General features: G+C 37.9%; 1 protein-coding gene across 1 annotated transcript; it reads right to left on the reverse strand.

Annotated features, from left to right (window-relative positions):
• On the reverse strand, positions 1–27,150 carry PSMB7 (proteasome 20S subunit beta 7). The gene is made up of 8 exons (XM_075055477.1): positions 27,015–27,150; positions 26,805–26,898; positions 26,341–26,438; positions 25,885–26,025; positions 24,483–24,598; positions 16,620–16,678; positions 2,232–2,383; positions 1–234 (listed from the first exon to the last, which is right to left on the reverse strand). Exons 1-8 carry the CDS (start codon positions 27,074–27,076, stop codon positions 123–125), a joined length of 834 nt encoding a protein of 277 aa, XP_074911578.1. The 5' UTR covers positions 27,077–27,150; the 3' UTR covers positions 1–122.

The following is a 27,150-nucleotide window of genomic DNA, read 5'->3' on the forward strand; positions in this document are numbered from 1 at the left end:
TTAGGAGAATGGTCAGAACCCTCTTTATTCTGTATCAGCTGCATATTTCTCTTGATGCTGCAAGGCTTCTAAACATAACTAGTGCTGGGCTCCAGTGACACAGAAGGGCTGTGTATGATGGTTCAGGAAGTGTCCATGGTTTGTACTGTTTCATCCACAACCTCAATTTCCAGGAGTGCTACATTTTCTGTGAGAACAGCAGTAGTTCCTTTTTCACACTTGTATCTACCATACCTGTTAAAGAAATAGGTGAAAATTAAGCTGGAAGATGGTACTACATAGGCAAAGTCTCATGCACAATTTTAGAACTAATCAGTTTTCTCTAGAAGTTTCCTGTAAAAGTCCAAAGTAAGTAAAGGAACTGTGCTTACTGAAGAAATCTAGACTGATTGCAATAACTGGTAAGGGTTCAGATTTCCTAAAAATGCTAGTTTACATACTGACTTAAAAAAAGTTACTTTATAGAAATAAGTGTGATCTTATTATAGCATAGGACATTCTTGCTGTGCACTGTCACTCAAAGAACAAGCAATTTATTTACTTTTTGCAACTCTAGAATAATTTCACCAATGTACTAGCTTTGGATTTCTGTGCTAAAATTAGCTAACATTTAACACAAAGTCTGCTAGTAATCAGGACATGTTTGTGAAATCTTAACTGCATCCAACTAAATGAGTTGTCACCTTTTCACCCATTTACAGAGCAGAATCTAAAATCTCACTTGAAATGTGAAATAAAAACTCTCCTAGCTGACTCCCAATAGACATTTCTGCTCAGAATGAAGTGTCATGCTTATGGAGTTGTACAGTAAGAAATCCAAAAAGACCTTAACTGGAGCAGTGCAATTCTTTGTGGCTTTGGCCACAGTGTCTACCTTAAAAGGAAGGGAAGAAGCAATTTCTTTAAATTCTACTATTTTGGCAGTGGATTGGGAAGTTGCACAATTCATTACACATAGCATAAAAGTACATACTGCAAAATCAATCCTTTAGCTGCCTTGAGGGCTGTAATTTCCCTGATGAGGCAATGTAATTCACCAAGCAACATATCTGAGTGTTCAGAATTAAAATTTGCCAGCTCCTCTAACACTCAACACTTAAGTACTGTGTTCAGTTTTGGGCCCCTCACTACAGGAAAGACATTGAGTTGCTGGAACATGTTCAGGAGGGCAACCAAGTTGGTGAGGGGCCTGAAGCACAAGTCTTATGAGGAGTAGCTGAGGGAACTGGGGCTGTTTAGTCTAGAAAAGAGGAGGCTGAGGGGAGACCTTATCACTCTCTACAACTACCTGAAAGGGGGTGGTAGTGAGGTGGGCATTAGTCTCTTCTGTCAGGTGGCTGGAGATAGGACAAGAGGAAATGGCCTCAAGTTGAGGCAAGGGAGATTTAGGTTAGATATTAGGAAAAATTTTTTTACTGAGAGGGTTGTCAAACATTGGAATGGGCTGCCCAGGCAAGTGGTTGAGTCACCATCCCTGAAGATATTAAAAAAGCAAGTGGACAGGGTACTTCAGGACATGGTTTAGTGGACATGGTTAATGGTTGGAGTCAATGCTCTTGAAGGTCTTTTCCAACCTAAATGATTCTATGATCAAAGCAATGTCTGTGTTGTCTTAAAAATCCACCATAGGGCATGTTTTCCAGCCACTGGCTAGAGGGGGTCTCTAGAAATAGAATAAAACACGATCTGGTAGTCACAGGCTAGAGTTGTGGCATTTTCTCTTGGTTTTTCATTTTGTCCTGCAGTGAGTTTGTATATAGTGGCTAATGACAGGCTGTGCTGCCTGAGACTGCTTTTTCAAATCCCCATGCTCAGATTATGCAGAACTGCAGGGGGTACAGTGATGCCACTAGTCTTTCTGACACCACACAAATTTCAGCAAGAACATGGCAGAACAAGACTATGTTGCTACCTGATAGCAAAAGACACTCAAGTTACCTACTCAGTCACAAATGTGACACTTGATTCCTTTCTCAAACTGCCTGGAACTCAAGAGCAGCCTCTTGGCATGGTAAAGCTGTGGCAGGTAAGCAATTCATTTGTTTCCTTCACACATCTGTATGTGCCACTAGCAGCCTCTACTCAGCTGCAGGTACAGCCACTAATTTTGTTTTCTTATTTAGTTGAAATTTGTAAAGAGATCTAGAGATTACTCTGACAAAATTCAGTATTATGGAAAATGGGAATTGCTGGGAAGAACGTGGATAAGGCACAGTTTCAGGAATACTAACCTGTCCCCCTTTCTGTTGGACACATCATATGGACGGAGAAAATCCAACTTGTTCTTGCTTATTACACAGATATCTATGTTGCTGCCAGAGCCCAGATCATTGTATATGCCAGCTGCAATGGCATCTCTCACAAGCTGTTTGGCTTCCTCTTCCTGGAAAAGTTAAAAAAGCTGTCATTGCACAAGTGTTGGCATTTCACAGAAACGTTTGTCTGTGTGACAGTGGAAGCTGTGAGGTCTCAGAACAATAAATGAGATACCAGCACCTTTTTAATCAAAGTACTGCAGAGCATTAACACCAGTTCTGAGCAGTGGGACTATCTATAGGGACCACCTTTTATCCTGCTCATGATCCACCACCCCCCAGCACAGATCACGCTTAGTAAAGACAGTCAAGGAAGCAAAATTAAGACTTTTGTCTTAATGACTGGAGAAAATAGATTTTACAAATTTTTATCTTCCAGGCTTTTGCGCATGGGTACAAGTTCTTTATGGTACCCTCTGTGTAACAGCTGCATACAAGTTAAAGATTCATACTAGTTTAGTTACATAGGGCCTATCCCTTCCCTACATAGGGACTATTTAATCATAGTCTGTAGTAGCAAAATTATTTCTATGATACTGTAACTTAGCTTGGTTTGCAAAATTTGTTCAGCTCATCTTAACAGTAACTGTGTGGCAAAGCAGCCTTGCTCTGTACTGAACTGTAGCTGGCTAATATTTTTACTTCCAGTCCTGAACACAAGTGCAGAGAATTTAAAGAAACCTGCTGAAAATACTGGTCAAACTAGGTACCTCTATCAAAATACTGCAATTTGTAGTTCAGTGCTTACCATTTAAGTGAAAAAATGGAAAATTTGCTAGTTTATTTTCTGCTGTACACTTCAGAAATTCCATAGGTAACTAAAGCAAAATAGATATTTAATATAGTTCATTTAATGCATACTGTATTTATATATTTCAAAAGCATGTATATTTCTGAATTACTTTGTACAACTAGTAGAATTGTATTTGCAACAAAACTAGAATAGAAAACTAGAACAGGAAATAAGGCTCCCTATTCTTGTTGCTTTGAAACCATGCACGAATCCTGCAAAAGTTCTAATGTTTGCTTTCGTGCAGGTGTTGCATATCTACCTTCTTTTAAAATGGCAAACATGCAGCTGCTGAAATACATATGCTGCACCTAGTTGTGAGAAATTTACTCTTTGGAAGCTGTCTAAATAGCTTGAAACTAAGTGCGATAGCATCTATGTCACACAAACACAAGTAACATTCAGATGAGTGCCTTTTTCAAGAAAAATTTCAAATTCATCAAACTCTCCATTAAAGTATTACAACAGATGTGTAATCATCTTCATACCCCCCCAATAAAATGCATGAATGGTGTCGATGTGAAAGCATCAGAAATACAAGTTTTGATACACCTGACAGCCTTTACTAGACAAGAGGAGGTTATTACAGCTGCGCTGGCTCCCTCTACAGCTCCCAAGCAGGGCTTATTTTTATTTCAAAGGCAGCTTACCAAGTATCACAGACGAGATCCAGTGCTATTATAAATAATCTGACACAGCCAGTAAACCCTTAATTTTGCACTGCAACTAAAGATGGTGAGCATGAAGAAGTGTTGCAAAACAACTTTCTTGATGTGTCATTTTATATCTTGTAGAAACCAGCTACAGGGATCTGATCTCAGTACCTACACATGCCAGTCCTTACAAGACACTACAGCTTGACAAAGCCCCACAATTCAGCATGGGGGGTCAAGTCCTCTGTCCTGCACCTCTTCCCATAGCTCTGTATTACCCATTAAGAGAGACAAAACCAACAAGGACATGTCCTGCACCCTCTGCTCCCCTGAAGCCTGTAAAGAGGAAGCACTAGTGCTCCAGTCACCTGGCGAAAGTGTCAGAATGCAAGAAAACAGGCTGTGTGTGTCCGTCTCTCTACACACACACACAGACACTGTAATCTTTTCAGTAGCCTCCTGAGTACATACCAGAGCACATAAGACACCTTAATTTTTCTCAAAGGTATGAAAACTGTGACTAGAGCATGCCTGTTCCAGTGAAGAAAGACTCAAACACATCTATGAACACAAAAATTTGGACTCTGTTTTATCCTCAAGTCATTTACGGCAGTTGCTGCTCAGCTAGCCCAACACGATCATAACTGAATGCTCAGTTTACCCTCATCACTCATCACTGCTTTGCTGGTATTTCACACCTTTGAATAATCTTCTGCCACTAGACATCATGAACTGAAGAGCAAATGTTCAATGCCGATTTCAATAAATGCAGCTTTTTAAGATTTACTTCATTTTAAAGGCCTCGGTGTCTCCACCGCTATCCTGCCACATGAAAATAATGATGCTAAGATCCACAGCCCGCTCCTCAAACCCCTGATGCAGACAGCAGCTGCAGAAGCCCCAGTGTACAAGTGCAGCTGAAGAGGAGCCCAAAATTAGCTCAGCTACAGTCACGTCTGCTCCCAGTGCATACTCTGCATTCTCTGATGGCCCTCTTAAAAGAGCTTGTTAATAACAGTATTCCTGTCCTAACAGCTTAATTAAGGTATTGACCAGGAGGGGGGCATTTTTTTCAGTAAACTATAGAAACAGCATAAATTCCTATTTCACTCCCAGTTTCATTAGTATACTCTTGAAAGAAAAAAATTGAATTACACTTTCTACCAAGCTGACTAGAACAATACAGCCATGCTGTAAAAATAATTCCTGTACCTTTCTTCAGTGTTTTTGGTAATAAAACTCTGAAAAGCAAGTATTTCCTCATTCAACTGATAGAAGACTACTTTCTGATTTGTTGTATGCTAAGGGTATTTTAGTACTATAGTGGAAGTAAATATACTAAAATAAAAAAGAACGTATAGGTTATCTTTTAAAAATTAAGCAGTAGCAAAGCCAGAATAATTTTAAGCTATTATGCAAGTGTTAGTATAAGAAAAGCACTGCAGCTTAGGAAAACTAAAGCAGCTTAGTGGATATTTGTTCCCCTCTCCCTTCTAATTTTATCTTTTTTAGACAACAATGTAAATATTGCAGAGCCCTCTCACTAATTTAAATTAGATTACATTTTAAAAAGGAAATAAATCAACCCAGTGTTATCAAAATAGGTCTAAAAATATCCAATACAGCCAGTAGAGCTCAGTTGTAACTGCACGAAGGCATCCACTACACTGAGAAAGTCTAAAATGTAATCTCGTCTCTTTCGTGCAGTGCAGCCTAGTTCATGAACCTGGAATAGTTTTAATTTTAGAAAACCCTGCTTCAGTGCTGTTTCCTCCTCCTCTTTTCATTATTTAGAAAGATGACCAGAATAGCCACAAGAAAAAAGACCCCACAACATTCCTTGATAGAGATCCTGCACACGCAGTTCTAGCAAGGACTGCTATTTTACAATCAGAAAATAGGGGGTTAGCATGAAAAGTGCTGACATGGTCTTAAGTACAGGGGCATGAATGAGTCACTGTAATAATTAATCTTAAAAAAACCCTAAAAGTTCAGAGTATATAAAAGGAGCACTTCCTGCTTTACGGTTGCAAAGACCAAGCTAACTGGGAATATCATTCTCTCGGGTCCACGCTGCTTCTTAAATGAGATTACAGCAAGAGTGATGCACTGTAATACAAGTCAGTTGTGACAAGCAGCACTTTATAGAGCTATCTGTTTGTCTCCATCACCACATCACACAATGTGTCCCAGGACTCCAATGTGCAACTCCATTTACCACTACATGACAAATGGGCAGCACTTGTAAAAGGCGCAAAGAGGTCCAGATCAGCCGTGTAATGGTCACCACAGATGTACCATAGTGCTTGAGGGGGGAAAACCAGACCCCCAAGTTCATTAAAGTGACCAGTAATGGATCTTTCAAAATGTGTCTTAGGAATAGTACAGTAAAGGCTAAAATAAATAACTCAGCATGGAAGGCTAATCTGAAATGGTGTTTGATAAATTATTTATAACACAGACAATTGTCTGCATTTAATATTGGTGCTACTGGTAGCATCTTTAAAAGATGATTTATGTGTTGTAATGCCATTAAGCTTTATATGGGCCCACTGCTAGCTATAAAGTCTGCTGAGATTTAGAGAATGAGTTTTAAACTGTCACTGCAACATCATAGTAGATAGAGCCTGTATTAAATCTTTACTTTAAACCTGTTATCTAGAGAGTTGCATTTTGTAGACACTCAAGAACTGATAGATTACCTCTCTACAGCTGCTATGCTGCAAGTCCCAAACAGCACCAATAAGGAACTTTTACACATTACTCTTGTATATGACTTGAATCAAGTTTCTCTTCTCACTTAACCAATTTCTAGATTTCAAATGCTACTGAAGGAAGAAAGAAGAGAGACTTTCCTACAGAAGATGTGCATATTTCTACATCATATGAATGCTGTCTTTACTAATAGCTTTTAAACAAGTTTATCATTATGCCTCCAGCAGTAAAGGGAGCAGCTGGAACAGCTTTGTGAATATTATTTCCTCAACATTTTGTAACTTTGCAAGCAAGTTAAACAAGAGATGCCTTTTCCAGACTTAAAAACTGTAGAAAGGATTATTTTTTTTTAAATCCTTACCAAAGTGAAATGAATACCTTCTGCAGGTCACCAGTATGCTGTTAGATAGCGATACGTAATGCAGTTCTCCACTAGTAAGTATTATCAAAAATTTGAAATATAGTGCACAATGAATATTAGTATAGAATGAATATGATAGTAACAGTTTTTGTAAAAATAAAAAATTCAAATACTTATAACTGTATTTTACAACAGAATAAAATTTATATAACAGAATTCCAATTATATAATGTAAAAAGTTGATCCTACTTTGAGACTCCACAAGACTCATGTGGGAAGAGAAGGGAAAAGAAAAAAATCAGAAGCTTCAGGAAGGACAATGATACTAAAAAAATAAATCTATAAAGGAGTGTTGGGAATTTGGGGCTAGGAAAGTGATACCTCTTGAAGGACATAAGCACCTACAGAAGCATAATTAGACTTTGGAAGAGTAATCAGACTACAACATGTGAGAGGATGTGTAAGTCTGCCTGTTGGGAGAACTTGTGGTAGAGATCAATATGTAACTGGAAGCAATGCTAAAATCTGCTGGCTAAGTCCAAAGAGATAACAAAAGAGAAGCAAAGTACTTCGTTTTTTTTTCTTGTCAGGGGAGGTTGAAAGACTCCATTAGTGAGAATGAATTTGTTTTGGCTACTTTTTGAAGCTGGAAAGGAGCTGGCACATGTAATTTAAACCACTTGGGTTTTACAAGTCTTCACCAAAAAAAAATAAGAGTATGCATTTCAAGTAGTACCTCATAAGCAGATGAATGACATACCTTGTTTCATAATTTTTTTTTAAATAGACCTAGCTACAATCAAAATAGTTTGCTTTTCTCTCATCTTTGAGCCAGTGAATGGAACTTAAAGTAGGCAGTCTTTCTAGCTCTCCCCTATCTTTTGTTTGTACTCCATAAAGTCATAAAAAGTTAGAGGCAGAATGCTGAGATTTAACAGTCCAAAGAATGCAAGACAGGCTATTAAAAGAGAGATGTGTGATGAATATGTAGAATCAGGATTCCAAATCGTAGCAAACAGGATTAAACTGACATGCCAAATGACCACAGCACAAAGAAACATTTACAAGATAGAAGTTGCAAGTAGAAAGAACTAAAGGAACAAGCACACCAAAGGCAAAGGAGTTATGAAAATCACAATCTGTAAGATTAGCAGCATCTGGGAGACATGGAGCAGTAAAACAGAAAGATGGGTCCTGAGAACAATCACCAGAGTGCATGAAGAAGAATGGGCAGAAATTATCTGAATATTCCCAGTACATGATGGAAAAATTAAGATATCAAAGATACCTAGGACTAAAACTGTGGCCTGTATAGGTATAAAGACAGCATCGCCTCCATCCTGCTGAATTTCAACCATACGCTATTTCAGAATCACGTATGCTCTAAAGAAAAAACTTAAATCTAGAGAAGAATATGCCTTCCAATATTATACACAAGTTTATTTAGTTTTACTGAACAGCTCTTAAAGACTAAGATAAACAGAAATTTAGTAGTTTCTAAAGCAAAAGGGCAGGTGGGGTCTGTGAATTAACTCTATTACTTTGTGTGTTAAACAGCTAAGTTATTTTAAATCAAGGTAACATGTATCATGTTATTTTCCAGTTCTGTTTCCACAGCCTTATTTAACAAGAAACTGAAATGCTCCAAATTCTGAAACATTACTTTCATTCACTTGCAGGAAGGCAAATGAATGACTCAATATTTGCACAACAGTGTCAAGGACTCAAAGAATATTAAATATGATTAGAATTTTCTCTCCAGAATACATCCTATTCAAATGCTGTGGAACATGCCTTCTGTTTGGAATGGTGACTTCAAATACATTTGTCTAAATTCTAACTTCTCTGCAAGCTTTCAAAGCTAGACTTCTATTTAAAAGAGAATTTAAAAAAAAGCACAGGCCAGTTTGTTACATACATTCTTGTGTTTCCTTGCACCACTGCACTACTACTCCGTTCATCACTGGGCACTTTCTCAAATGCAAAGTCTATGGAGCCTGTCTCTGCTGCCACCACCAATACAGTACATTAAAGACAAAACCCCAACTGGCTTAAATCCCTGGATTATGAACACAGTGTTAATGTGCTGCCTAGTTTACACAAAAAATACAGAAAAATTAGCTTTGTTAGGAAGTAGCAATCTTCAGCACAAATACAGCAGGGGCAGGAAATTATGCAAAGAGAAATCAGAGCATAGCACTGACCTAGCAGTCTTGTTAAAACTCCGCAATTTGAGGTTTTACACAAATGTACCTATATTCATTCATTAATAGATCACAGAATCATAGATAAATAATTCTTTACTGCATTTGATGTCAGTTTTGTTGTGAACAATATGTCAGTAAATGTTTTTCTAACTGTTTTCTACCAAGAACTTCTCAAATAAAACACACCTTCTTCCCTTATTATTATTATTCTCAGTGATTACAGTTTTTCATGTTCTGATGGTAGATGCCTGCAAGCCCAGACTCATCACCACCTCCCCCTTTCTGATATTGTACACCACACAAGTATAATAAACCATGTTAATATTTCATACCAGTGTGAAATATGCTGGAGTATCAATTCAACATCTGCTGTCTTTAGGGTACTGGCGTCCCGCAGAGACACTTTCAATTTGTAATTGAGTTCTATACTGAATTAATCAGCAGTTTATCTTTTTTAGTAAAATAATATCTTCCCCACTAACCTGGATTTACATTAACAATTTATGCCAAATTACCTGCCAAGGCAAGAAACTTATATGATTCGAACTACTATTCAGTAACATTAGTTCCTATATGTCATTCCTTACATGAAGATTAGTACAATACATATTTCCAATGGTACAGAATTAAATTACAAGCTCCTCTCACAGCTATGGGATTTCTTTTAATACTCTTCCCATACTCCAAACTAAGAATGAATATGAAAATTCATTTAATCCATCACTTCTTATATCTGGGTGAAGTTCATTTTTTTTAGGGAACCAATTCTCAAAAAGAACTTGCTCAACAGTAACAGAGCTGTAAATTCTGCCAGGCTGCGAGTTCTACTCTGACAGTGCAATATCCTCAATTTTCTGTACAGCTACATTACTATACAGTAACATATGGAACCTTAACTATCAGGAAGTAGCCAAATATGTAAACCATGCAAAAGATAACAATTAAAGTTACTATATATTATTACTGCATATCAGAAAATGAGTATCCAGCAATAACATGTCTGGCTTCAAATAAAGCAAATCTCTGTTCATAGGACTATTACTTTACCTCTGAAAAAAGGATGGAAGGAAACGAAGGTCAGCATTTTATTTGGAAAAAAGAAGTCTTGGGCCCTCTGGTAATATTTCCTTCCTAATACACCAAAATGCTCCATGAAGCTTATTGGCTGGGAGGGAACCTCCCCAGACAGCCCAGGCTGACTCCCACCCTCCACCTCATTCCCATTCACTCTTCCCTACTCAGACAGAAATTGCACTCTGCCTCCACAGCCCTCGCCACAGGAGCGGCACTTGGGCTTCGTGCCATGTGAAATATTTTCCAGTATGTTTTGCCTGTGTTCTGCAGTTATGGGAGATATACAAACTGAAACAATTTAAACTGGAACACCTGCTCCTGAGAAATGCATCAAAAATAATTACCTGTCCTACATCTACCCTGTGCAGTGAAATGATCTCTTAACATGGAGCCCTGCTTCTGACTAGCTTGTCTACATTATTACATACAAAGTTTAAATGTTACTTTCATAAAGGTGAAGAAATTGTTGCTCTTTGTCATGCAGCAAGGCCCAATTTAAACTAAGGTAAAATTTATTTCCCTCAATATAGTCTGTAAACAGAAAACTAGAAGAAGGTGCTACTGGGTGTCACTGGTTAACTCAGACTGATATTGTTGGCAGTTTCCCACCTGATTTCTGCACAGAAATTGTGCTTTGATATATTCAGAAAGCACACCTCAAAACACTTCTCCAGTAATCCTAGCCATTCCAGAGCACATCTAGCTAGCACATTTTAAATCAGCCTCATATTTCCTGTTTAACATTGGTTCTGCAAAGGACATCAATCCAAGGCACAATTCTGTGAAAGATGATGAGAACAGTACTAACTGTCCAATGTGTCAAGCAGAAACCAGGTTACCATAGAATAATTTTAATCTAATCTAAAAATAAGAAACAGCATGATAAGCCTTTATTTTCTGGATGACTGTATGCACTAACACCTGCTATTTACCCATAGAAATTCATGTCTCTGAAGGAGACAATAATACAGGCATGTAAGGAAAGCACAAAATCTGTATCACCACAAGCTCTGTCAGAAAAGGCAGCAAAGATATGCCACTAACAGTCTCAGTTATTGTCACTGGGTAATGAAATAAACAGATACACAGAGCACATAAATACTAAGTACTTATTTTTGTTCGCAGAGTCAGATTTTTTTCTTTTCCCCCCACTTACTTAATCTCTGTGTTTGACACCAACAGGGGTTCAAGTATCTCAGGCAGGCTCTCCAGCTTAACTCTGATAGTCTGGCTTGATCTCTATTGTCTGCTGTCGGAGTTCAGCCGACAAACCTCCCAGCAAGTGGTCACCTTCCTATGGAGTCATTAAACCTCCGAATGTCAGCTGGTGGGATTAGCCTGCAGACTTCCACACCTGAGCCCTATGGCCAGGACACAGGCATTTTGATCACCATCACTAATGAATACAGAATTCATATGCAGCTTGTCATTGCTCTTGAGCCTTGAATCACACAGATGCAGGCTAAATAAGACTGATGAGACAACTATTGTTGAAGATTAGAGAGTTTTGACAGTTTCCAAAAATAGCTCAGTATTATTGTCAGTAGTTAATAAACAAAAATACCACCACCATATTGAGGGACAGTAGGAAATACGAGCACAGAAACATTTGAATGATCTGTATGCCAGCTGTTTAAAAATGGAAGAAAGTGACATGTTTTCATAATATTTTGTACTGTGCCTGATGTGTTTTTTACTGAAATAAGAGGTACACAGTGAAAGTTACATTTAGACTACTTTTTACTTTGATACAGCAAAGACACACATCAAGCATCCAGAGGAAAGCATTATGACTCAGCTGCTTCACTCTAGGGATATGGGGCAGCTCAAAATACCTCAGAAATCAGTAGCAAAGCCATAAACAAAACTGTGGACCAGAAGAGCCTGAGTCTACACATTTTGCAACTTCCAGTCCTCTTCCTTCCTATAATTTCTTTGTGAACACACCTACTCTGGCAGCTGCAACTATTAACTGAAAAAGGTTACTACCTCTAACTCCTGTCTGCTCATCATTTCTTCTTTTACAGAGGATTACCCAAATCTGCCAGCTGAATTGCTCATAAGATTGCTCCCTAACCCATATTTGTCAAAACCAAACAAGTTAGCAAAAGTAATCACTGCAGAATGATCACAAAAGCAAACCTGGCCAACAGGTGAAGGAGTGCAAATCTCTGGTAGGAGAGCAAGATGCAGTTTTTTGGACAGCACAGCTGCTGCAGGAGGGTAAAGTACCAACATTCCAAGTGGAATATGATCAGAACAGCCCCCTCTTATTTCTAATCTGTTCTTACCCCTCCAGAGCATTTTTGTTTTCAGTCAGTACCACTTGATTTCCTGCCAGACTTAAAAAATGGTGTGACTGTAAATATAATCTCACATTTTTTGGGTGATCTATTTTAGAAATAATTATTAAATATCTGCCAGACTACCTCCTTCCATTTTTTTCCCATCTATTCTGTGCCCCTGAACTCATTACACAAAGATTTCCTTCCCTTTCCCTGCAATAGTTGGGCTTTCCGTGGCTTCTACCAATTCTCTTCCTTTTGGATCCTCTTTTTATTAAACCTGTTTTGATGAAATACAGAAAAGAAATGAAGTTACAAGCAGCCTGTTTCCTTGCTTAAACATGAAGCTCTTGTCAGAAGACAAGATAGCCTCACTGTACATCAAGCAATTCTTCTACAGACAAAAAGCTTCTACTTTTCAAACAACAAAAGTCAAATACCAGAATAAAATATATAATATCCCCCTGCAATCTCCCTAGGAATTCAACAACTACAGTATAAACCCAGAATTCCAGCATTTAATACTGTAGACATTTCGTCCCCAGATCTTGGTTTCCATATCCACTGACTCACAGTATGTCTCTACTATTGTTTAACACCAGAAGGCATGAATGCATTTGCAAAATCTGACTGTAAGGTTTAAAAACCATGCGGCTACTCTACTGAAACTCTATTGAAAGAAAAATTGGCTGCAATGAAAGATCTAAGCTCAAAACACTATTAGGTGTGCTGTTCTTCCACTTATGTTTTTTAAAGTAGATCTATAGCTGCCCACATGACAGATTAATATTGTTCCACAGTAGTTAGATGCTTGGCATTACATTTTTGAAGCATCTACAGGCCTTCAGGGCTGAAAGTGTTCACATCTTCAGCAATCTATAATGGTTCCTCTAGAGGCCAGCACTTGCTTCATAATGAAACATGCCTCCATAAATCAGACTGCAGAAGTGGCACTTGTGTACGTCACCATCTATCTTAGCAGTTTCTCTGAAGGATGTTGGGTAAAGATCATCTCCCAGCATTGCAACCAGGGAAAGGACCATCACAGTTGGCATTGATAAAGCATGTGCTACTTAAATCTGAAGACACACTAAGTCTATGGAAAAAAACACATCCTGCTGGTGTTAGCATGCCTCAGGCAGTGGTAGAAGCTTCAGCAACTCATCTTCAAAAGGCAGAGAGCCAGGGCTCTAGAAACCTGCAAAAATTGGCTAAGCCTGCAGTCTTTTTTTATTTTATTATTTTTTTTATTTTATTTTTTTTTTTTTTAAGTTGAGCATCTTCAAAGTCTACGATTCTAACTGTAGGGCACAGCAGCTGCCACTGCAGATTTGATCCTCTCAGCTTTTGGCAGCTCTCAACTTGAAATTCTAGCAAAAGAATTTTTCAAGTTGCTATTATTGCCTGTCATGGATTTATAAATATTGTGCACTATCTGCTGTGGCATGGCTCTCATGGGACACCAGTGCATGCCAAAAGCATAACAGAATGAAAAACAGTTCCTATTCTTCAAATAAATGCTAATTTTTTTTTAACTGTGCTCACACGATGCGTTTGGTGATCAGCTTCAATAGTACAGAATATATATCAGAGGGAAAAAAGCTGATTGTCTTTTCCAGTAGTATTCAGCTGCTACTTTCATTAAGCTTGTTTAATTACATTCCAGATGCTAATTTGCAAGTCGATACCAGAGGGTGCAGGACAGTTTGCCTTTGAATCATTTTTCTGTGATGTGATGGTCTTGAAGCACACCACTACCCTCCAGTAGCCCTAGCAAGATATTCTGACAATTAGTGCAAAAGAAAGCAGTATTGATCTTGACAGAAAAATATTAATCCTCTACCCATTTTATTAAATTAATCTTCAGGAATTTTAAGTTTATCATTGCCATTTCATAGCAAATTTTATGTAAAAAATATATATATAGTGTACTTCAGATGGAATGTTTTAATTTCAACAGAAATAGCATTTGTTATTTTGTTACTTTACTGGAAAAAACCCACATCTGACTTAGAAGGTAGGTATTTTAAGCTGGCAGCCATAACAGAACACAACATGTTTAAGAGTACAGTTGAGCTTTATCACCTGAAACTTTGCTGGTTTAGTTAATACAATGACTAAATTGTTATTAGGTAACAGAATATCCAGTAAAAACAAAGGAAGGGTTAAGGTGCATGCAAGTCTCAAAGATCTAAGTATCTATTTCAACAAATTGGTAGGCTGCATTTCTACATGCTTGTTATAACAGTGAATATCTGCTGCCATTTATGGTTGTGTATGAAGACAATTTAATTAGGATGACCTTTCTAAATAGGAAAGGTTGGAGATTTACCAATTTTTGGTGCCTTTTTTGGTTGCTCTTACACAAAGAATGACTTAAAATACAAGCTTGAAAACTAGCTGAGAATAAGATGAAATTTTTAGTTTCATAGCACAGCTCTTTGACATTTGTATCTTTGAAAGCAGACTATTATACTGTAGCTGTTGATTCCAAGGATTTGTAGTCCATGTTTTCAGTATGAATAGCACACATGCCAAGTGCACAGTCACACAAGAGGCTAGAAAAAGAGACTCTCTCATTCTGGCAGCAGCATGAGGGGAGAGAAAAGAAAAAGAGTCTACCTCTATGTAGTGGTTCTTTCCATCAGTCATCTAGTGTAATGCTATCTACAGAAGAAACTTGAGTGTCTATTAAAAATATTCCAATATTTCTGATAACATTTATAAATACACTGAAGGCCAGAAGCCCAGTGTCTTCAGATATTGCCCAAAACATTGCAGCAACATAGGAATCCTGATCTTGCTGCATTTTCATAATTTTGCACACCTACAACTATTTCATATATACTGACAGAAAAAGAGCCAGTTCCAGGAATAATTGGAAAATTGCTTATTACTAACTCTTCAGCAGTTTAGCTACTGGAAAACTTCTCAAAACAAGTTGTTTTGTTTGTTTTTAAATCAACTAGTATTACACATCACATTTCTTCAGGAGATGTAACGGGGTATGACACGTCACTAAGTTTTAAATTTAATTAATTGATTTTAGAGAGGAACTCAGTTGACTCATGGGATCATCACCTGAAAATATACTGCAGTCACAGCAACATTTGAAGGGGAGGAAATGACCCACAGCAGTTACAGTACAAAGATGAGGAACATCTGAAGACCTTTTCTGAAGTAAATCAACTTTTTCCTTTTCCACATTATTCAGTGATAGTAAATAGGGTTTTCAGCATTTTAGGCTGAAATTATTGCAACTGTTGGTGCTACAAATAATTTCTAATGGGTTCAATTTTCAATTTTGTGTTCAATTCTCAGTTTATTCTTTACTGTGAAATTAAATCAATTGGAATGAGAAGGAGCATTCACAGAAAGACTGAAGAGATTAGTGTGGTTTAAAAGAGGGCTTGACATCACTGAGGCATTTTACAAAAATATGGTCACAGAAAGCCCTTTAATTGTTTTGGTTTTCTTTTCATCAATAGTCTGTAGATAACTAGATTTTTCACTGTTTAGTTTAGCATGCACTAAATGTGGTGTAGTTAAGTGTAAGGAAATACTATAGATAATAAAAATACAGTCATAAAAAATAACTGAATAACTTATTCTGATCTTTCATGACACTCCAGCTTTTAGCTCTCCTGAATGATTCTCTATAATGAACTACTCAATTTTTCAATTTTTATCAAGATGATCACCAAAACAAACAACCCACAACCTTATAAATCTTCTGAAAACTAGCTTAAGTAGATATTAAAAGTGCAGTTACTAGTTCTGAACATACCCAACCAACTGGAAATCTAATTGGTTTCATACACTACTTGAACTTTTTTTGTTGCTTTTACAATCATGCATTCTCTTTTCAAGATTGAGAGAGAGAAGACTGACTATTGGGGGAAAACTTGCAATATTGACTACACAAGGGCTGCTGAATTCCTGAAGTCAACTATAATTAGCAAGTTGTATGTTTTTAAAGCTTTCACTTACACTCAAATCACAGAAGTTTTTCCATACATAAATTTGCAAGAAGCTATAATTCCTCAAATTTATTGTACCCACCAACTCTTATAGCTCTGCAGTAAGCTGATATTAGTACATTTTTAAGTGCAGGGAAACTAGAACAGTTTTAATTTTTTTAAAGCTTCAAACTCCTTAAATTCTTACAATCACAAGAATTGAGGAAAGAAACACTGAGCTTTAGAACAAAATTTCTTACCTCCATGTCCGGTTTGTATTTATCTTCAAATACTGCCATAGCTGCTAATGATCCAGAACCTATGGTAACAAAATTAGGACACTTATTTAGCCGGTATATTTAGATACAGTATTTCTTTTCAAGAAAAAGGTAGCAAATATCAGCAGCACAAACCAGACTGAAGTCTACCTTAGTTTACGATACACTCTAAAGCATCTACCCTCTTTAAGTCCAGCACCTAATTTACTCCTGAATTTATAGCTAGTGTACACAGTCTTCTCACAGTCCCCGTTCTGACAGCCTTTTTCTTTTTACTATTTTGAACATGAAGATATGAAAATGAGGTTAGAAAAAAGAGAGTTAACCAAATGCCACAGTTTGCAATTCCTACTCCTCCATTTCTCCTATCCCGCTTTTGTGCCTGGCCACGTTAGAGGGTATGTCACTTAACACTAAGACACTCAGAATGAATAGATTGCTTTAACAAGCTGCCCTGGCACAGTCACCTTTATGCATGGGGATGAGTAAACTAGCAATGGTAATAGGGTAGCTGGCTGCTGCCATCAGGTTTTTTCCCATATCTACTTTTAAACAGTTTATTATGCATTTACTTTGTGCCATTACTTTTACACTGAACAATAACAGCTGAATAGACAAAATGACAGATATGAAAACATGAGTTTAACATTGCTTCTCTTAAAGGATGCAGTGCAAGTGTAGTAATGGAACAGAAGCCATCTCTAACCAAAGCACTGTAACTGCAGACATTATAAATGTGTTTTCCGTAAATTAATACGAAAAGCAGTACGATACTATTTGAAACTGTAAACTTGCTTTGTTCAGAGAGTCTTCAGGAAGATATCTTGTCTGTCCATGGCCCTAACCATATTTCAGAAAGCGCTACTTTTGGGGAGTGAATAAAGTTACCCGCAATTTTTTACTCCAATTAGAAGATTTTTTGGCATTTATTACTTTTTAACTTGTTTTGCATACTGCTATCTGTTTAGCTGGGTCACAGAGAAAGCCATATTTTCTATTTAAAATGATTTGTGTATATCGCTTGACCACCTCAATGGTTTAGTGAAAGAAAAAGGCAGCGATTAAACAGTTTCAAATGAGGTGTCCTGCTGATTTTATCAAGTCTGCTGAATGTATAATGAAAAAGGAGAAGCTGACAGTGACACTGTTGAGAAAATACAGACTACCTTATCTGAACCATTTAAGGAGGTCCAATTATAGATCAAATTTAAAGGGTAGAAACAGCAGATTTACAGACACAAATCAATGAACATGGTAATCCCAATGAATATGACAGATATTCCTGTTACAGAATATTGCTGTGGTTGAGGATCATTACCTTTACAGTACCAAATACATCACATCTAAAAGCAGTAGGACACTCTAAGTGTGTACTTGTATTACAGGCAATGACTATTCATTTACACCTTGAAGCAATACATGACTCCATTTTTTTTTAATGCTGAAACTGGGAATAAAGAAGATTTTTAAGCAACTAATAGCAGAAATGAACTGCTGATACAAACAGCTGATAGCACAGAACGAATATCAAATAAAAGGAATTCTACTGATACTTCAAACAAGGTCAAAATAAGGTATGTTCCAAAACAAATACAGGCCTTGAACCATAAAGTAATTCTTCTTGTGGAATGACATAGGAACATTTCTAACAAAGAGGGGAAAAAATCTGGGATACAGTCTCAAACTAGGACCACATTCTTCCTACAGTCAAATGAAGGCTTACCATAAGCAGAATGGGAAGCCTCAGAACTAGAAAACAATCCTACCCTTGGATAGGGGTTCTTTAAGAAAATTAGAAAAAAGTGCAAAAAAGTATAAAAGGTAGTATCTGACAAATTACTACATTAGCTACTGAGCTAAGAAGTGGTCTTAATTTCTTAAAACTTCTGACAAATAAAAATTAACAACACAAATATTGCAATAATCGCATACATTGCTCAGACTGGATTCATTCCTCCAGCTTCTTTTTAAAAGAAGTTCTCAAAAGAACCTATGGGCAAGAACTCGGTAGACTTATAAAGAAGGAAAAAGATGAATGGGAAGAAACCTTATGTTACATTACATGAATCCTTTATACAAAGAATTATACTTTTAATTCTTTATCTCACTATGTTACCAGTATGCAAATAAATGCCAAATCTAATATCAACTTTAAATAAATAAATGCAGACAGTCCTATAATGTTTCAAAGAGTTGTTGAAAGTCTTAATTAAAACCTACACATAGACATTTACATCTGAAAACCAAGATCCCAGGGAGATTCTAACAGAACAGGAAGTAAAGATAGAAAAGCTGAATAAACCCATTTGTTTTTTTTCTCTACTGCTTATAAATCCTAAACATAAAGCTTTATAAGCTTGCATTTAAAACAAGAGCCCAAGAAAAAGTCTCACAGCACAGCTAAGCATTCTCTGAAAGAACAGATTTTTGTAATCTTAAATAGCACAAAGAAAATTCTTCACTCTTACTAGCACCAGATGTAAACACTGGTTTTAAATACATAGGTAGATGTATACTTCTGAGTTTCTCCATCAAAACAAATCATCTGCTGTTTGACAACAGCAATATGAACTGTTTTGGAAAATACTAATGATGTGCATATATTCACCTGTAGCACATTAAATAAGAAAAACCCCTCAAACCTATTTGCACTGCTGGTGGACTGAAACCCCCTCACTTGACCATCCATGCAGAAATGCAGAAAACCAGGAGTGGACGGTTGCTTACAGGCACAGTTGCAAACTTCACTATCCAATTACACTGACTTCCCTCTACTTGTCAAATTCCACATACGATCCAAACAACCCCACAATGTTCTAAGTAGTTATGAAAGCTATGCATTGTAGTAGGAGAGCTGGCAATAAAATCTGTGAACTTAAGTAAACATTGAAGTATGGTTTTCTTATTGCAGTACCTATAAAAGCACAGAAAACTTAGATATTAAGGGTCTATGGAGAACTTGTTTGTATGTGGGGAAACAGCTGTTCTCTTGTCCATGTATTCAGTGCCCACCAATAATTCATTTTTAACAAGCTTGCTTTTTGCCTTTATGTAGAAACAAGCTTAACAATTCCCAAACATAATGTCTGGAGAAAGATAAAATCCAAACATTGCAAAACGCCATCCATTAATTAGGGATAGATGCTCCCACCTCATGCACACAGCAACAGATTTAAGTCACTACCAGTTAGGAGTCAACATTGCCAAGATGTAGCAGTTCAACCTCAATCTATTAAAACACACAGGAAAGCTGTGAGATGATGGGTCATTAAATAGCATCTTTAACTGAGTTCAGATGCAAAGTGATACTAAACCAGATATTTATCTTAGATAACTAGTTTGGAATCTTAACAACACACAACCAATGCAGAAATAGGAAATTTTCTTTGTTGGAATTTTTTTTAAATGTTGAAGTTCACAACTGTTCTGCGTAGGAGCAATAAGAATAATTAAAGTATAATTGGTAGTGTCATCATGTATTTGTATTACATAACATTCAGGAAAAAACCTTTCAGCCAGATTAAAAACCACTAACTGCTATGAATGGTTACACTTCAACCTTGGAAACACAATCATCAAGAAAAAAATGCCATATCAATTCTAAAGAATTTCTTTTGCATATATTTTCAGTAAGCTATGCTTTAGAAACAAATATTCAGGAAGTATTAATCTAGCATCTAAATATATAAAAATATTGATTGTGCAACAAATTATAAAGAACTACAGAAACTGAGATGCAAAGCTATCTTCTGAGGCAAATGCTTTTCAGCCTGATAATTAGCATGAATCAGGTAAGTTATGAGATTATTTTTTTTTTCCTTCTTTAAGAAACATTGGCCATTTCATAAGTTTTCACAACTAAGTTATCAAAAAATTTTCTGGACTCAACTGTAATAAACTCACTTTAAAAATCCCATCTGGTCTTTACTTAAGCAGTTGTACTACTTCAGTATTGATTTAAAGTGAAAGACAATTACTGATAAATAGCAAAAAAAAAATCCAGCCAACAATAATTTCCACCATGTTTTGCAACTGCAGTAGCTTTTCTATAACAGATTAACTGGATCTTTTTAGCAGAACATTCACTGAAGACAACTTCTTACTGCTAAGCACAGTCCATTTTCATCACCCAAGGACCTGTTTGCTACCTCAGCCTGCCACACTGGAGGATGTACAGAGCCTTGAGAGAGTAACATTTAGCACTTCCTAATCCATCAGTGTCAAGGCTCCCTGACAGGGCATTTATTCACATGCACTCATTGTTATTCAATTTGCTGTTCATTCTAGGTAAAAATTCGGTGATCTCCACAGCCCCATCGATTGGGATCATTTTTCACCCTGGTTCTTGGCTGAGGGGCTGAGTCTCAGCAGTGGTAGTGCTTGCTCTGCAGGACGACATTGCCAATGCATGAAGAGCTGATTTATGAATATGAAGCAACACTGGTACCAGGGGACTAGCTTTAGCCACTAGAGACTACTGGAACATACTTACAGTTTCCGAAAGCTGAACTACAGACTTCAAGTGCTTTAATTTTATGCATGCATTTCATTATAAGTCTTGGCCAGAAGCTTTCCTAGACAAGCCAAGCAATCAGACAATCTTGCATCGTTTGCTGAAATCCAATTTTGTCCTTTGTCAGCATAAACAGTTTAATTTGATGTTTTCACTCCTGAATAAGCACTGAGTATCTTTTAAATCTCCCTTGCAAGGGAGGACACCACTGTCCATCCACAAACACACTCCAGTTAAATAAAAACACAATCTAGCACACTAAAACAAACAAAAACCCCATCATCTCAACCACCTTCCCTATTTAACACTGAATTTCCAGAAATTAAGTGGCCAAAAATACCTACCCTGATTTAATAAACTGCCCTTAGAACATTTGGGGAAAAAAAAACCAAAACAATAGATTAGTCTAAATAAGATCAAAATACAATTCCAGCTACTATCTCTGATTTGACCTTTGATACCTTTTCTACTGCCTCAATTCTATCCTTCATTTATATGCATAAGCTAATCTTTTTACTAAAATATATCTGAGTCACAGGAGAAAGTATCAGTGTACCAGGTGTAGAAAGGTAAAGAACATTTATGCTAAGAAGGGCTTTGTTTGACAGCATGGCCAAAAGTAACATGTAACCACCAGACACAGACCTGGTACAGCTCACAGCAAATCAAAGTTTAAGCTACAGTTAACTTAAACCACTGATATTCCACTTCCTCCTTGTCTGAACTTATTCTGCTACTATGTTATTTTTGTGGGGGGAAAGAGGAGTGGCCAGGATCTTCAGAAACGCCCCATTTTAAAGCTTTTAAAACATAGGCACAAAAGTAACCATGTACATAATGGAAACTGTGTGACTTTATTCAGGCAATCAACTACTAGCAGCTATCAGCACAGAGTCAGTTATAGTTTTACAGTTTATGACAATATTGGATATAAGGCAATTATAAGAATCAGACATTTATTTTATATATCAAAGGCTAAACAATGACATCACATGACTATTACGCGGATTTCACTTTCCAAGTAAGTAATTTGCCAGTTCCTGAGGTAATGGCACCATCTATTGGTCCAATACCACCTCTGCAGAATTTCCACAAGTTAATCACAGTTCTCATTATACAGTTAGCCAGATGATTCAGTTTAACAGCTGCACTGTTTCAGTAGGGCAAAGATCCAGAAGAAAAAGAAAAACCTTTAACATTTCCAAGAATATATTAAGTAGGTGTTTTATCTAGAAATGCCAACCACGAACAGAAAAAGATTAACTAAAATTGTATCTTTCCATCAGAGTGAGCATAAAAGCTGCATCAGACATAGGCTGAATCCAATTCCCTAATCTGACACAGTTCATTTTTAGATCAATTTCCTTTTCCGATATATTTATTTGGACTCTACCTTACACTTCCATAGCTCTGCTGAACCCGAGCTTTCATTTAAAATCATCCAAGTCCTCAAAATGAAATGCAAGTCTGAAACAATAGTGCCTTCTTGAGTGATCAGAGAGCAAAAATAATTGCAACCCTGGCTATGTTTGGAATTTTACTTTTTTCATATATACAATATTTTCAGTAGGGCATCAACCTTAAAAGCCACAGAAGAAACTGTACAAGAATATTATTAGCTCAGAAGGCACTAGTTTAATCTCTTACCAGTGACACTGAGTGCGTCTCAGTAATATCTCTTACCATTTTTTAACCCTTTACTCCCAGATTATCACCTATAAATCACAAAAGAATTCAGAACTAATCAAACAAGCTGACACTACTATTGAAAATACTACCTTTGCCAAAGACTGGGCAAGTTCTATAATATTGCAAGATGCATGTGTCCTTCCCTTCAACAATGCATGTGTTATTTCCCTTCACAAAAAAAAAATGAGGACGATGGTGATCACTAAGGCTTTCCTGCAAGTCACAAAGCTTATTACTTCAGGATTCTTACCACAGGAACTCTCCAAGCATCCCTCAGTAAGAAACAGAACAAGACAGCTAAAGAAATGATTTTATCTAGAGGACCTGGGCAAAGTAGTTAGAAGACATAGGAGGAATGACAAGTTAAATTCACAAATCAAGATCAGTGATGAATGAAGGCTTTGTATTCTGTGATACAGTGTCTTCCTGAATATACTCATAAGAGGCCTTTGAGTTGTTTAGCAGGATCACAGGTAAAAGGGTGTATGCTCAAGAGCCACTTCACAACTTGAAATTACTGCTACTGCAAAGCAGCACTGAGGAGTTAAAAACTTCCTCTCCTGTAGGTATTCTTCACCTCCTTCTGTAGAACTGGGAAGTAATGGAGCAATGTTTCCGCTTGTTAAGTGAGAAAGACAAGACACTGCAGAAAAGCTACCTATGAATTGCATTCTACTACTACAAAGTACTTATTTCCACATTATCCCATATTCTTGTTTATAGTTGAAAAAACAGCAAATAAGAATATATTTACCAAGATTGTATTTTACAACATATCCTGAACACTGCTTTTGTAATTGGTCTTGACAGTGTAGTACCTAAATCCGAAAAAGCATGCAAAGATCTGTGGTTTCAGCCTTCAATATTATCACAATCCCTAACTCGAAACTGAACAAGATGTACACAGAACTGCATATACCTATAGCTCAAATTACTGCTATTAAAGATAATGTTATATAGACAGAAGAGTTGGGGTACTAACACTTAACCTGATAGTGGGCTACTAATCGTCAAGATGACCTCAGCAACAGACAGAATTAAACTTCTTTATTGAGAAGCTCAGTACAGTAGCTAAGACGAATTATTATATGTCATGAGTAAACCAGGTGTTGCTTCACTACAGCAAACCACCTTCTTGAGTAAGATACAGCTGCTACTTAGCAAGAAATACAACAGTCCCAAAGGAGAAGAAAAGCACACTTTTCTGTAGTTTCATTAGGAAAAAAGTTTAAGGCAGAATGTAATTCCCCAAGTGAGACTTCATATGAACCTTGAGTTAGGACTATCTGCAAATGAAGTTTCTAAGGATTTTTTTTTTTTTACAGCGACTTTTGGGGAATCCCACAATTCTCTTGCTTTAAGGTATGTCAGGGAATGCACACAGCAACTTTCATAATACCAGTTTTTTTGCAGCTTAGATTTAAACAGCATAATGGCCCATGTTTTTAAAGTGTTAGAAGAGAAATAGAACAGTGCACCTGCCTTATAAACATGGGTACAACTTTATCTTTGAAGTCTGAGGTCTGTACAGCTCCCAGCAAACAATGGAATTTAAGTTAAAAAAAACCCTTTAAATAATAATTTGAAATGTTCACCCTTTTTATGAGGCAGTTGTATTACAATACTGAGGGAGTATCACTTACCCATGGTAACGTAAGGCAATTTGTCAGTTGATCCATGGGGATATATGCTGTAAAGGTGAGGTCCCGTGACATCTACTCCCCCTAAAACTAGGGCAGCACCAATGTAGCCTTGATACCTAGGACCAATGTTTATATGTGAATCTGAAAGTCCACAATAAATCTGTAGTTCTTTTTAACAGAAAGTATGCATTTGAGAAATTTTCCACAATTATACCAGGTACATCTCCATAATAGAAAGACTACTTTTACTATCCATGAGCAATAGTTTAAACCAAGACATTTACTAAAATATGGTATATTTCAGTGTCAAGCAGAACAAACCGGCACTGGACAAGCAAGTAGGGTAGATGATACATTTGTGCTAACGGGGAGAGAATTCAGATTAGTTTTCAAGCCTTAAATGAAATCCCTGTATCTGCAATTAAGTTTTTATTTAGAGACTTCAGAGAAAACTTATTCCTTCATTTCCCCCATGAGAATGTTCTTGGCTGCTTTAACTTCTTAATTTATTGGTTTGTGACTCACTTAAAAAAAGGCAAACTGCCTAGCAATACAGCATTAAGCAACCAAGCTGAATTACTATCATCTATCTTGGTCACTTGGTTGCACAAAGCATTTTTTCATTGCTTTATTTCACCTTCCTGGAGACTTTCCAATAGCTTGAACAATCTCTCTAATTCAAGACACTCATTTCATTCTTTCCTTCTCTTTCAAGAGCATTTTTTTACTTTTGCAAAAGACAGTACTAAACAATACTGGAATACTTAAAGATTTAGAGAGTATGCCCTCAGTCTAAGGGCATGTTCTACGTCATGCTGCACATTAGGAAGTTCAACTGCCACCGACTGTTTGTGATAAGTCAAGCAATCAAATGAAATCTTAGGACAACTGCAGTACAACTTCCAACCATTTTACTCATTATCTCACTATACCACTGACAGACTTCTATATTAACAGCTGTGGGCTTCAAATGGTTAAACATTTTATTCTTTTCAAAACAATACACATTTTGAAGTAGTGATTCTATTACAAGACACATGAAATTCTCAATTTTACAACCTTGCACTTTGCAAGATTATTAATGGTCCAGCCATCTCACCGCAAAGATACACAACAGTTTTCATGGGTGTGATCAATAGTTTATTAAACTACTGTCCTTCTATTTTTGCCATGTAAACACTAGCAACACAACTGTAGTAGCAATTCTCTAAAACACCACAGACTTGATTTCTCTTCCATCTCAGTTCAAAAGCCTATGAAGCAGACAGCAATTATTAAGTCTTCCCTAAAGTCTTGTTATGAAGGTTAAGTAAGGTGAGGAAGGGTGCTCCCTCACAGGAGCTTAAATATTGTCTAGTGATTTTCACAGCATTGTTAATAAACAAGAAACCCATTCTGTTACCTGAAAAGCATTTGCTTTAGCATTCGATTAGCTGTGACAACTCTTGGAAGTCGTCCAGTAGATAGTGAATGGAGCTCCAGATTGGAAGAAATCAGCTGTGTTGTCATATCAGTATCTGCAGCTGTTCCCGCACCGCAACAACTGAAAAATATTATGAGCAAGTCAGGAAAAGGTGGGGAGGACAGGGGAAACAAATAACTCTCCGCTTTACCCAACAAGTAGAAGTTTTCTCATTGGAAAATTGAGGAAATTAAGTCCTCATACGGTTAATATTTTCAGAGCATGGCACAAGATAGCCTGCTTAAGTGTAAATGAAATACCAAAAATCCCCAAGCTTTGCTAATAAATTAATCATTTTAAAGTACACCTTAACACCTGCTGTGAGCAAAGGACACAACTAAAAATCCCAATACTATTACCAATACCGTTTACACCATAAACGGTTTTAACACTTACTAGATATTAGGGGAAATGAAGTGTATTTTTGAACAGTTCTTGTCAGCAACAACCGTTCCTTCCGTTGCCCTCGTATCTGCACCGAGGACTATGCCATCCTACAGAAAGAGAAAATTATTCCCAAAGCCTCGATCTCCAAAGCGGACCTTTCCAGCACCGACGCCGAGATGGGCTGCCAGGCGTGGGGCAGCTCCGGGGATGGGGGCCGCAGGAACCGGCTCCCCACAGCCCGAGGCCGGGGACGCCGAGAATGACTCAGCAGGCGCGGAACCTCCGGCACCAGCCGCGGCGGGACCGGCGCTTCCCGACGAGGCCGCCGCGGGGCCGAGCGGCCCTTCCCCGGCCCTGGCTCAGGAGCGAGGGGCGGCCGCCCGCCTGCCTCGGCCTGCGGGCGGAGGAGCTGCCCCCGGGCCCGCCCGGCCCCCTGCCAAGCCCCGGAGGGCCTCGCCCGGCGCCCGCCTCACCTTGAAGACGACGCCGGCGATGGTGGTGCCCGTCTTGCGGGCGGCGGGCAGCCGCTGTCCCTTCTGGCCCAGCTCGGCCTCCAGCAGGGAGTTCCTACAACACAGGGAGGAAAGTAGGGCCTGAGCGGAGGGCTCACCTCCACCCGCGGCCCCGCTGCCCCCCGGGACCAGTTCCCGCCGATCCCAGCCCGCGCCGCCCCAGCGCCTCACCGAGCACAGTTATCGAAGCTGAAGCCGCCGCTCGGCGCCTGCAGCACGGAGACCGCCGCCATCTTATCGCTCCGGCAGGGAGGGGGGAATCCGACGCCTGCCGAACGCTTCCGGGTCAGCCGCCGCCGGGGCGGGG

Source organism: Buteo buteo, chromosome 23 (genome assembly GCF_964188355.1).
Source record: "Buteo buteo chromosome 23, bButBut1.hap1.1, whole genome shotgun sequence".
Lineage (NCBI taxonomy): Eukaryota > Metazoa > Chordata > Aves > Accipitriformes > Accipitridae > Buteo > Buteo buteo.